The following is a 13,466-nucleotide window of genomic DNA, read 5'->3' as shown; positions in this document are numbered from 1 at the left end:
CAGATCCCCCCCCCAGCATACAGCCCCCCCCCCACAACCCTCTCTCCTCCCATCCCAGAGGACCCTCCATTTACAGCCCCACCCTGGGAGCCCCAGCCGGGGTGCTGGAGGCGGGAGTGCCCCGTGTAGGGTGGGCAGGCTGCGCTGTGCACAGGGGCTCGGGCTCCCGATTCATTCCGATAAAAAAATCCCTTAATCTGCTGCCTTTGAAGTTGGACCATGAAAGCAGCTCCCCGCTGTGCAGCACAGGGGCACTGGAAGCTCCCAGGCAGGCTTTGACGAGGCCCAGCCCGGTCGCTCCCCAAGTCCCGGAGGCCGGCAGGAGGCAGCGAGACACTCTGCCAGCTCCCCCTGCTCACGCCCGCACGGCCAAGTGCTGCAGCACCCCGGGGCACCAGTGCTGGCTCGGAGGGCAGGGCAGGGCCACAGAGCAGCCACCCGCCTGCTGGGCAACGACGCTGCCAACAAGCCCACCTGGCACCTACGTAGCTCAGAGCCACAAGCAGCAGCACAGTGCGCTGGGGACAGAGGGGCTGATCGCCCCATTGTGCAGGGGGGCGGCCGCGGGGTTACTGGCCGAGCTGGGAGGGTGCCCTGCTCTGACCTGCCTGCCAGGCACAGCATTCGCAGCTGTTTGGCGAAGGGCAGGTGGGAGGGGAGGGAAGCCAGCCATTGCACCAGGCAGACGGTGTGCCAGGGAGTGTCCTGACCCCGCAGGGTGCTACTGGCTCTCACTCCCTGTGTGCAAACAGAGGGAGCTGGGGGGGCGGTTACAGCAGGCAGGAGAACGAGATTAGCCTAAATCCTGCAATGTACCTCAATCTGCTGAGAGCTCCGCTCAGCTCCCAATGGCCTCTCAGCACTTCACCCTCCACTTCTGCTGGGCTGCGACACATCGGGTGGGAAGCAGCATCGGGGACAGGAGTCTCCCTCCCCCCAACCCTGCCTCTCTCTGGGCCCATGTGAGCAGCCGGGAGAACCCGCGTGCCCAGGCACAGACCCCTGCCCACAGCTGCCTGCCAATCACAGCTGCCCGCTCAGCCCCAAGCAGCGAGGGGGCGGGATACCAGGGTAAACGGGCAGCAGGGCCTTTCCCCTGGAGCCCAGGATGAGCCTGGTGCAGAGGCCATGGCCAGCGAGGCAGGGGCTCGAGGGAGCCCCTTTCCCCCCCAAAGCAGCAGGCCACTGAATGGAGAGTGCCCGAAAGCACCAGCCTCTCAGAGCTCACCTGCTGCCACCAGGCCCCACCCCCACTGCAGCCCAGAGCGCTCCTCGGCACACAGGCCCCGAGCTCACGTCAGCCAGTTGTTAACACGGGCGCTGTGACCCCAGCGAGGGCCAGGACATGCTGAGCTTGTCGGCTGCAGGCTCGAACGCGCCGAAGGGTGGGGGGCAGAGCCAGGCAGCGAGATCAGCCGACAGCATGGTCGTCTCTCACCGATCACCACTCGCACGGCCGCATAAATTCAACCACAAACAGCCTCTATGGGTGGGAAGCCAGGAATGCGCTGAGTGAACACTGGCTGGCCGGCCCACCCTGCACTGCACAGCTGGGCACTACCGAACGCAGGAGATACCAACTACATGCACCGCGGGCGGCTCCGTGGCGGGAGGCAGGACCACGGAACAGGCAGATCAATGCTTTAGCAAAGCTGTTTGATGTGGGGCAATACTTTTCTGCCCAGGGGACCTGTCTGGTCAGATGCCAGGGTGCGTGGCAAGGGCAGACACCCTTCCAAGGGCAAAGAGCCTACGTCTTTCACTCACCTTTCAATGATGTCAGCGATGGTGCACGCAAACATGAGGAGGCCTTCGGGCATCTGCAGAGCCACTAGGAGAGAGACAGATCCCCAGGGTTAGGATGCACTGAGCAGGTCATTTCCTCCGCAAAGCAAACACCTTGGTACGAGCCTGACGACACCCCTGGGCACACTGAGCCACACACAGCTCAGTCCTTCCGCCTCCGAGCCAGAGCTGCCCCCAGCGTGCTGGGACACCGGCGCACTCCGCCCGTAACTCCCAGCATTGCGGCTGGCTCCAGGAGCCCCTGAGTACTTCCTAAGGGGAGGGAGTCAGGAGTCCTCTGCACTGGGCAGCTGCTCCCTGGCCACTCTGGGGAGGAGTCGTCACAACATGGCAACGATGCAGGAAGGGGAGAGCTGGAGAACTCCCTGCAGCTGGGTGGTGAACCCGCCCGGCACAGCGAGGTGTGTGGCCCCAAGGTGCAGGCCAAGCACCAGGGCTCAGGGTTCTAGGCCAGCACCTCTGTGCCCAGGCCCCACGTGCTGCAGCCCAGCAGTGAGCCAAGACCCTCCCGGGTGCTGGCCCAGGTGACAGGCAGCAGGTTTAAAGCAAACAGCAGGAAGTGCCTCTTCCCACACACACAGCCCGCCCAGGAGCTCGCTGCCAGGGTGTGTCGAAGGCCAGAAGTAAAATGGGTTCTAGATCCACCGTTGGCCAGGCTGGCCAGGGACACAAGCCAGGCTCCAGGTGTCCCTAAACCTCTGGCTGCCAGAAGCGGGGACTGGACGCCAGGGGCCGGATCACTCAACAGTGGCCCTGGTCTGTTCACTCCCTCTGCAGCACCTGGCACTGTTGGAAGACAAGATCCTGGGGCAGGTGGGCCATTGNGGGACTGGACGCCAGGGGCCGATCACTCGACAGTGGCCCTGGTCTGTTCGCTCCCTCTGCAGCCCCTGGCCCTGGCACTGTTGGAAGACAAGATCCTGGGCAGGTGGGCCATTGCTCTGACAGTGTGGCTGTTCTTATGCTAACAGTCAGACTGGGACTCAACCCCCTTTGCTGTCCTCCAGATCCTCGGAGAGGTGAGGGACGGTCCCCACGCTGGGGTGGGGACTGAGCGCCGGAACTGTGGCCTTGAACTCCAGCTGCAGGTCTCATTAATCCTGTTATTCTCTTAACTTTAGATCCCACTAATGCATCCCGGCCTTAATGACCCGAACCCACCGTCTCCCTCCCCAGATCCCTGGCTGACAGAAATCCCCAGGCTACGGAGCCCTGCCCGGGCAAACACCAGCTCTATTTAAAGACATTGTTTTAGGCCAGTGGGTTGGAACCACGCTAATCTCCAGCTGCCCCGACTCACAAAGCTCTTCTAAGGCTAAGCACTCGGCTTACCCAGCCAGGGAAATCCGGGCTTCAGGCACCTCAGGAGGGGTCCCAGAGCGCTGCTTCCTCCCCAGCCAGCCTCTGCTGCCCTGGGACGTCTGGAAAGCAGCGTGGGCCCCATCTGCCAGCCCTTCCCAGTAGGGCTGTCAAGCGATTAAAACAATTAATCCTGATTAATAACACTGTTAAACAATAATAAAATACCATTTCTTTACATATTTGTGGATGTTTTTCTACATTTCAAATATATTGATTTCAATTACAACACAGAATACAAAGTGTACAGTGCTCACTTTATATTTATTTTTTATTACAAATATTTGCACTGTAAAAAACAAAAGAAATAGTACATTTCAATTCACCTCATACAAGTACTGTAGTGCAATCTCTTTATAATGAAAGTTAAACTTACAAATGTAGACTTAGTTACAAAAAATAACTGCATTCAAAAATAAAACAATGTAAAACTTTTGAACCTACAAGTCCACTCAGTCCTACGTCAGCCAATCGCTCAGACAAACAGGTTTGGTTACAATTTGCAGGAGATAATGCTGCACACGTCTTGTTTACAATGTCACCTGAAAGTGAGAACAGGCCTTTACATAGCACTGTTGTAGTCAGCATCGCAAGATATTTACATGCCAGATGCGCTAAAGATTCATATGTCTTCATGCTTCAACCATCATTCCAGAAGACATGCATCCATGCTGATGACGGGTTCTGCTCGATAACCATCCAAAGCAGAGCGAACCGACGCATGTTCATTTTCATCATGAGTCAGATGCCACCAGCAGAAGGTTGATTTTCTTTTTTGGTGGTTCAGGTTCTGTAGTTTCCGCATTGAAGTGTTGCTCTTTTAAGACTTCTGAAAGCATGCTCCATACTTCATCCCTCTCAGATTTTGGAAGGCCCTTCAGATTCTTAAATCTTGGGTCGAGTGCTGTAGCTCTCTTTAGACATGTCACATTGGTACCTTCTTTGTGTTTTGTCAGATCTGCTGTGAAAGTGTCCTTAAAATGAACATGTGCTGGGTCATCATCCGAGACTGCTATAACATGAAATATATGGCAGAATGTAGGTAAAACTGAACAGGAAACATACAATTCTCCCCCGAGGAGTTCAGTCACAAATTTAATTAATGCATTATTTTTTAATGAGCATCATCAGCATGGAAGCATGAAGGGACATATGAATGTTTAGCATATCTGGCATGTAAATACCTTGCAACGTTGGCTACAAAAGTGCCATGCGAACACCTGTTCTCACTTTCAGGTGACATTGTAAACAAGAAGCGGGCAGCATTATCTCCTGCAAATGTAAATAAACTTGTTTGTCTTAACAATTGGCTGAACAAGAAGTAGGACTGAGTGGACTTGTAGGCTCTAGAGTTTTACATTGTTTTGTTTTTGAGTGCAGTTATGTAACAAAAAAATATACATTTGTAAGTTACACTTTCAGGATAAAGAGATTGCACTACAGTACTTCTATGAGATGAATTGAAAAATACTATTTCTTTTTTTTATCATTTTTACAGTGCAAATATTTATAATAAAAAATAATAATATAAAATGAGCACTGTACAGTATGTATTCTGTGTTGTAACAGAAATTGATATATTTGAAAATGTAGAAAAGCATCCAAAATATTTAATAAATTTCAGTTGGTATTCTATTGTTTTAATAGTGCAATTAATCGCAGTTAATGTTTTTGCGTGCATGGCGTGCGGTAACTGTGATTAATCGGCAGCCTTGCTTCCCGGATAAGGAGCAGAGAGCCCAGCACACGCAAGGCAAGAGGCACTTCACACTCCCCAGACCAGATATTTCAGGGCCCAGGGCAGGTGGCAGGGCTCCAAGGAGCCCAACTCGCAGCACCTTGCTCTGAGCACTAGCACCCTGCTCGTCCCACTGGGGCAGCGAGTGCCCAGGGCTCGGCACAGCTGGCTCGAGGGGCTCCGAATCCTTCCTCCCCCTAGGGTAGAATCAGCTCCAGCCCTGGGCCCCGGACTGTCAGCCAGAAAACAGACTTGCCTTCCCAAGTGAGGCCTGTGCTTCCCCCAGGTGCTGGGAGTGGGTGGGGGAAGCACAGGACAGCTGGCTTCCCCTCCATTAGCAAAGCACCTGCCCTCTGTGCCCACCGGCTCTCTGCTGGCCTCCCTGCTATGACCCAGGCCCAGATACACACCTCCTGCCCATCACATCCCCTCCCCACCAGGCGCTGGCACAGGGAAGCCTTGCCCCGAACTCCTGCCCTCTCGGGTCCAGCTGCAGCCCCTTGCCAGCGAGCCATGCACTGGCCTCTGCAGGTGCACATCTGAGAGCCCAGCATGGCTGATGGGTTCAGCTTCCAATATTCCCCGAGAGGCTAAAACCTAAATCCGAGCCGCATGTTTGCATTTCATTAGAACAAACCACACAGCACAGGGATGCCCAGGCAGCACCATGGCCAGGACAGCCCACACACTCCCCCTCTGCCTCCTCCCAACCTGAGCACCCCCGGGGGACAGGGCATGATGGTCTGGGTCCCGAGAGCGACCAAGCCAAGACAGGAGTGACACATACTCAGATCTCTCAATGGTCCCAGCACTCACAATCCTCAGTGACCCTGCCAGGGCAGAGCTGCCGTCCCCACGTTACCAGTGGGAACTGAGGCAGGCCAGGGACTTGTTCAAGGTCCCATGGGGAGCCTGCAGCAGGGCAGGGAGCCGAACTGGGTCCTGGCAGATGCCCTAACCCAGGGGTCGGCAACCTTTCAGAAGTGGTGTGCCGAGTCTTCGTTTATTCACTCTGATTTAAGGTTTCGCGTGCCAGTAATACATTTTAACGTTTTTAGAAGGTCTCTTTCTATAAGTCTATAATATAGAACTAAACTATTGTTGTATGTAAAGTAAATAAGGTTTTTACAATGTTTAAGAAGTTTCATTTAAAATTAAATTAAAATGTAGAGCCCCCCCCGGACTGCTGCCAGGACTCGGGCAGTGTGAGTGCCACTGAAAATCAGCTCACGTGCCACCTTCGGCACACACGCCATAGGTTGCCTACCCCTGCCCTAACCCCTGGGTCATCCTTCCCCTCAAAGGTCACAAGAGCATCCCACGGGTTCATCGGTGACCCTGTCGCTCTCTGTGCTCCTCGCCCGATCAAACATTCCAGGCTGCCAGGGCCCCCGGCCAGTCACAAACCCCGGAGCTGCATCTCCTCAGCCCCTCCACACGCCCCAGCTTCCAGGAACCCGAACAGTGCCAAGGGCAGAGAGGGCACACTATGGGGGCCCTGTCCGCACGATCATCTCACAGACCCCACTCATGAGCCCTTCCCCGCCCACCGCCTGTGACAGCCCGTGCTCACCTGCCCCCCACCAGCACAGCCCGCAGTAACAGTTCAGACACACCAAGCACCTCTCCCTTCCCAGCACCCGTAGGTGCCTGCTCCTTTCCTCCAGGGCATGGGTGGCCCAGTGAGGATCGGGAGTCTGATGCACTATTCTCTGCACTGGCAGCCCATGAGGAACAGGGCAGAGCAGGCTGTGGCCAGCAACCCCAGCCAGGGAGAGGGCTGGGGCATTTACTCGTCAGCCGCTGAGGCCATGGGGGGGATAAAGCAGCTGCCATCAGCTGAAACCACATTCAAGTCAGAGATGCCCCAGCAGAGACCAGGGCACCTGCGCCTCCCTCTCCCCAAGCCTGGAAACACGCAGCCCACACAGTCAGGAGCTCATGCCTATGCCTGCCCCTCCCCCCGTATCAATGGAACTGCTTCCCAGGACCCCAATGCCGCCCCCCACCTTTGGGGGGGCCTTGCCCTTCGCCCATATTCCACCTGGGCACTCGCTCACCCGGGTGTACCCCCAATCCCCAAAGGCTCAGCCAGGACGCGCAGGGAAAGAGGAAAGAGACAGAGCTGTAACTGGAGCCCTGGCCAGCATCCCAGCCCAACCGCCAGCAGGATGACTGCGACATGCGACTCAGCCTGTCCTGTCTAATGTGATTATAAACCTGAGGTACAAACACACTCGATCGTCGGAAGAGTTATGGCCCGCTCCCCGTAACGTTAAATGCCGGCGGTGTGGCAGCTGCTTCCCAGTCTGACTGACAGCTTGGCACAGCCAGCAGCCAGCAGTACGTTCCCCTAGGGAACCTAGCCCCAAGTGCTCTCAGCCCAGCTCCTGGCCTGGCCTTACAACACACCCTCTCCGGACTGATTGGGACCCACACGCTGGCGAGGGCCAGGCACGTTCTGACTCAGGAAGGGCCGGGGCTGCGACAACAGGGTCAATGGGATCTAGCCCCCACGCAGCCCCGGTGGTGAGCTGGTGCACGAAGCCCGGCAGCTGTGTTCTCGGGCACAGCTCGAGCCTGGATGCTAAGAGTGCAGCATGGCCCCAAGCGGCCACTTACCTCTCTTTGCCTCGGCCTGCTGAATTCTCCACACTGTCTTGTAGATCTCAAAGTTATAGTTGCTGGGGAGGGCTCCAACTGCCTCCTGCAGCTCCTTATTGGTGAGAATTGCCTCGGGGATCTGCATAGCCACCCGTCGGCGCTGGGGTCCTCGGCCTGCAAGGAGAGCCAAGGAGCTTTTTATACAGAAGCACAAGGAGCCAAAGGATCCATGAAGAGTGGGAAGGCGCTGAGCCGCTGGCCACCCACCAGCCACACGTGCTGCACCTGACTCCATTAGCTACCACCGAGTCTGACACCTGGCTCCCGCTGCACAGGGAGACAGGCCATCACACCGGCAGAGCCGGGGGAAAGCCGGGCTCTGTCCAGCCAGCAGCGAGGACTGGTTGGGAGGCACAGTGAGACATGCTGGATGTGTCACAAAGAGGGAACCACCTATTGCCTCCAGAGGCCTGATGATGCAGCAGCCATCCCGAGATGTCAACTCACTCAAACGACTCCAGAGCTCAGACCCCTCTGCTCGCCTGAGAGCACAGGAGACCCACAGTCCTGCAGCATTCCCGCAAGGCAGAGACCCACAGCAGTCCCCACACCCGCCCCCCCAACCAGAGAGACTGCCTGGGTGCAGGACAAGGGGAGGAGGTTTCCACCCCCCAAGCAGCCAGGCTCCGTAATGCGGGGAGGCACCAAGCCTGCTAATCTAGCACAGCCGGGGGGGGGGGGGGGGGGAGGGTGTCGGAGGCACAGAGTAACTTCATGCTCTGACCCCTCGATAAACTAACATTAAAGGCAAGAAAATGCTACAATGAAAGCTGTGTAATTACATTCAATCCTGCTGAGTGATGCGGGAGCAATGGAGGGGGCGAGGGGCAGCTGTCGGGGCCTGCACTGAGCCCAGATTAGAAACTCCGAACAGAACTAACTGAGAAAGGCTTGGCCACAGCCCCCACCCCACTGACATGCACAGAGATGGGGGCCTTGCCCAGAGCCAGAAACCCACTGCCCAGGGGCCGCTCAGCGCCAGTAACCCAGTGGGGAAAGCTCTGCTGAGCAGCTAGGGGCAGCACCGCCTTCCAGGAGAGGCAGCGGCCAGTCACTCCAAGCCGAGTTCAGGGGAAGGACAATGACGACTCCCGGAGAGCAGGAGTCCAGCCAGCGACAGCGGAGGAGCTGGTGCCTGCTCCAGCATGACCCCATCGCCCCATGACATGAGGCCTAGCAAGGCTTCTGTGCAGAGACCACTTCCACTTGCCAGCCGCCTGCGTCCCAGACAGTGCCCCCGGCCGCCATCCAGGGAATGCGGAGAAGTCTGTTGTTCTCTCAGGCAGCTGGCAAGTTTAAAGGTGACCACCATGCGGCTACAGGGGCCCATAGGCAAGTCGGAAGGTCCTACACACTGGGTCACCACGCACAAGCTCCAGCCGAAGCGCCCCCTCAGCGGTGAGGAGTCAACGGACATCCTGCTACCCAGAGCCCAGCAAGCCCCCCAGAACCAGCTCCACCTGCAGCCCCTCGCAGAGCCAGCACGGGGGTGTGTGTGGAGCTGCTCTCGCATAAGGGCTGCCCTGAGCCCGATTCACGACTTGGCCCCAAGGGAGTCCCAGGTTAAGGCCGAGTAGCCCTAGCACACACTGCCTGCCAAACATTTCGTACACATGGACACTAAAGGCTGTGTCTGAGGGAGCTCCCCTGCTCCTATCCCCAGACCCTGCCTCCAAGGGAGCTCCCTGGAGACAGCTCCCCCTCCCCAGCTAGAGCCCACCCCAAGAAAGCTCCCCTTCTCCCTGCTGGTCCTCTGCCCCCACAAGCACTCCTCTTCCCTCCCCAGCCAGGGCCCACAGGAGCTCCCCATCCCACCCGCTACCAGAGTCCCACCAACTGGCCCAGAGCCAGCACTGCCACCAGCGTGTCCAGGATGCCCTGTGGAAGGGGCAGCAGCTGGCTGGCACTCCTGTAGGGGCAGTGATCGGCAAGGGAAGGGCCCCTGTTACTTCTCTACTATCTCACTTGACAAAGTGATGGGAGCTGTAAAGAGCAGGTTTCTATTCCTGGTTTACCATGACTGCTCGAGACCCTTTTGTGGGACTCTGAATCAGAAAGGTGTCAGCAATCCGAACACTGCCAGATGCAGCGTAAGGGCTGCTTTATTTATGCTTGCAAAGGGCCCTTTCATGACAGTGCCTCACAGCGAACAGGTGTTCGTTGCTGTCTGAAGGCCAGGTGACTCACGAGCAGCTTTGCCCACTCACTAAATGAGTTATCCAGGCTCCCGTGAAGCAAACTGCCCAGATAAATTAAATGCTACAAAGTAACTTAGACAACTGGGACGCTGAAGTTCTTATGGCTGACTGGCTTCGTCTCAGCCATGCCAGGCAGAAAAAGCCCCTGCTGACCGTTCTGTCCACCAAGTGAGCAGCAGGCAGAGGTGACTGCTAGCGGGTTACTGGAACGTGGGATAGGGAGACGCTGGGACTAAGGAGACGCTGGCATCAGAGAATGTATTCCGAGCACAGCTCAAGGCTGATGGACCCACCCTCCTCACACCAGGCAAAATTAATGGTCCCACGGCAGCCACTCCCAGCAGAGCCTCCCTTCAGACTAGCCAGCATCCTCTGCAGAGCGCATCTCTGCGCCACACACGGGGCGTCACCGCATGCTGGGGCCCAGAAGCCAGCGCTGCATGGGGGTAGGGGCAGGCCTAGCTCCTGGGGAAAGCCCCCGTCAGACAGGGTTATCGACCCTCCAGGATTGGCTGGAGTCTTCAGGAATTAAAGATTAGATGAAACTCCATGAAACCGACCAACCAAAGTTGGCACCCTCAGCTCCTGCTCCTGCCCCCAGCATGGCACGTCGGAGGAGGCTGGTGCGCAGCCTGGCCGGGAGAACCGGGCCCGAGCAGCCACTGCCCCAAGCCCCGACGGGCCAAAGCTCGGGACATCTGATGAAGGGGGGGGACCCATCGCGCGTCCCGGGACCGGCGGCAGCGTGGGACGCGCTCACACACTCTGGGGACAGACAAGCACGTTCCCCTCCCCTGGCCTGCAGGGAGCCACGGGGGCGGTAAAGGCCCCGGAGCCCGTCCCCTGGCGGGGGGGGGGGCGGATCCGGGGCCTTCGCCCTCTAGACCGGTCCCAAGCCGGGGGATACGGGCCAGGTCAGGCTGGGGCCGGCTGGACCCGGACCCTGGCCGGGCGGGCGGGACTCCTCGCTCTCCACACACCAAGGTCCCACCTGGCGCCGCAGCCGGGACCTCGCTCCGCGCCGGCTGCTCCTGGGCCGCCATCGCAAACAAACCCACGTGGAGGCCGGAAAGGCAGCGCCAATAGAGCTACGTGTGAGCCACCAGATCCTAGACAGGAGCAGACGCCGACCGAGCAATCGAGCGTATGGGGGCGGGGCCTCTGGAACGCCCTGCCCCTGGCTGTTCCCATTCGACCCCACCATGGGAGGGAGAGCTCTGCTCCCGCGCCGCAGCAGTGTGTGGGGCTTGAACAGCGCCGAGCCCCCTGCCTAACTCCCCCCTGCTCCTGCCCCCGGGGCGCCCCCTGCCTAACACCCCCCTGCTCCTGCCCCCGGGTCGCCCCCTGCCTAACGCCCCCCTGCTCCTGCCCCCGGGGCGCCCCCTGCCTAACACCCCCCTGCTCCTGCCCCCGGGGCGCCCCCTGCCTAACACCCCCCTGCTCCTCCCCCCGGGGGCCCCCCCCCCACCCCCCCCCCACATAACACTGCCCCTTACTGTAATTTCCCCCCATGGCACACAGGGGGCTGGTTTGTCCTGCAGTTTGCAGGGCTCATAGCAATAACATGCGACTCGGACTATATGAGCTGCGTCACATTCAGCGGGTGGTGGTGCAGAGTATACACAGGACGGTGTCTGGGCAGAGCCCTCCCATGCTGGCTCTGAGCCAGGAGCTCCAAGGCCAGACTTACTGGCACAAGCTGGACCAAGGTGCAGCTGCCCTCCTCTTCAGTGGAAGCCCAGCCCAGCCCGACCCCAGCCCTCGCATACAGTGCAGGCAGAGCCGGATTCATCTTTTGTGGGCCCTGGCCCCCACGGCACCCATATTTCCCCCCAAGACCCCACCCACTGCTCACATGGAGGTGAACAGAGAGGCGCAAGGCATAGGGAAGCGGGGAGGCAGAGGCCTGGAGGGGGGTGGGAGGGAGCCCAAGGAGGGCTGGGAGGCTGAGAGATGCAGGGGGGCCATGGGGCAGAGAGCAGCTTGTGGGGTGGGTCTCCATGGCTGCGGGCAGCAGGTTCACCCACACAGCCCAGGTTGGGGAGCCCAGTGGGAGGGGGTGGAGTGAGGGGGAAGCCCCTGTCGCTGTCCCTCTAACCCCCCTTTTCTCCCCAGGCTGCCAGGCCCACCCCCTTCTTGTGGCGGGCACCATGCTGTCCCAGCAACAAGCCAGCGTGGCTGAGCCCGCTGCACCTGTCCCCCAGCCCCTGTGCATGCACCTGCAGCCAGGGGGACCCCTGCATCTGGGGTCTGGATTCCTGCTCCCTGGAGATTATCAATTGGAGGCACAAGAAGGAGACCAAGCAGTACCAGTAAGTGAGGGAAGGAGTGCTAAACCTACAATTGGTGGGAAGAGAAGCCAGGAAATAATTCCCCTTCCCTCCTTATTACAGGTACCCCTGGGTCCGTATCTGATCACAGATAGCAATTCCCTTCCTCACCCCGAGACCTTCCCGCCAAAGGAAGAACTGAGACAGTCGACACTGAGCCTTTTGTTAGACCATTGGCATGACAGAGCTTTGGCTTCTCTAGAGGGTTTTTAACTTTCTCTTTATCCAACAGATAGTCCCAACAGTTGCAACAAACCAAACTGTATTATTAAAATAAGACAAATGGGTGAATCAACACACTCCATGCTTCCTTGAAGTTGGTGGGACTGAGAAACAAGCTTCCCACCAGTGTGAGAAAGATGTCTCCCTTTGCACCCCTTTGAGAAGCTTTTCTAGCTTATTAGTGGAGTGGTGCGTGGTGACCATCACATTTTTACCTTGTGCCTCCACCTTTTAAGGTGTTGTCTTCAACCCGGGTGCACTATTAACTGTTTTAACACAGGTTTCAGAGTAGTAGCCATGTTAGTCTGTATCAGCAAAAAGAACAGGAGTACTTGTGGCAGCTTAGAGACTAACAAATTTATTTGAAATAAATTTGTTAGTCTCTAAGGTGCCACAAGTACTCCTGTTCTTTTTGTTTTAACACAGATGTGTTTACCCCCAAAATGATGGGATTCACCTTTATATAACATGTAGGCAACATGAACAGCTTGCACAGAAATATTTTTAAACAGAAAGTCAATGTTACACCCCAAATTGACCTGGGGATGACGACTGACATTATAAAAGGAATTAACCAAGAAACGGGTACACCAGCTTCGAACACATATGCATAAACAATGGCTGAGCTATTACGACTACTTGGCTGGAGACTAGTGACATTTTCCTTGGTCCATATTTACACAGATACGTGGCCCCTCAATAAAACCTGCGGTACCTGTATAGCCAATACCCAATTCCCAGTTGCAGGAATTTCGGTTGACACTATTATATCCCGCATCATCTCTGTGCACCCATTTAGGAATGTCCATAGGGATGAGAACAGAGTTGTTGACATTTAAGTCTATTGGTCCGAAGGGGTACACCCACCTTTCACTGGCATTGGGTCTAGTTAGTATAAATGTGGTGGTGATGTGGGTTTCCAGGTCATGAGAAATTGACAGCCTTCCACCCTGCCTGGTGGATTGCCTCACAAGAGCTAACGTTTCTTAGCAATAGTTGCTTCAGCTCTGAAGGGAGGATTCCATTGACTCCATCCGTGAGAATGCTGCTTGCTGTATTGAGCAGCCAGGAGTGGGCTTGAGCACAGGTTAAAGCCCATGAGAGGATGCCCTGTAACACCCCTACGGCGTCTATAATTTGTTTATGATC

General features: G+C 57.1%; 1 protein-coding gene across 1 annotated transcript in view; it reads right to left on the bottom strand.

Moving 5' to 3' along the window:
* Positions 1-10,872, bottom strand: part of DPH1 (diphthamide biosynthesis 1) — a 52,685-nt gene extending 41,813 nt beyond the window's left edge. The window contains exons 1-3 of the mRNA XM_034752602.1: positions 10,757-10,872; positions 7,526-7,681; positions 1,768-1,831 (exon numbers count right to left, since the gene is read on the bottom strand). Coding sequence (XP_034608493.1) covers positions 1,768-1,831; positions 7,526-7,681; positions 10,757-10,808 — 272 coding nt within the window. The 5' untranslated portion in view covers positions 10,809-10,872. The remainder of the gene's footprint in view (positions 1-1,767; positions 1,832-7,525; positions 7,682-10,756) is intronic.
* Between the last annotated feature and the right edge of the window lie 2,594 nt (positions 10,873-13,466).

This window comes from Trachemys scripta, chromosome 18, assembly GCF_013100865.1.
Source record: "Trachemys scripta elegans isolate TJP31775 chromosome 18, CAS_Tse_1.0, whole genome shotgun sequence".
In the NCBI taxonomy this organism is placed as follows: Eukaryota; Metazoa; Chordata; order Testudines; family Emydidae; genus Trachemys; species Trachemys scripta.
Note: the sequence above shows the minus strand (reverse complement) of the source record. Positions and strands in the feature narration are given on the sequence as shown.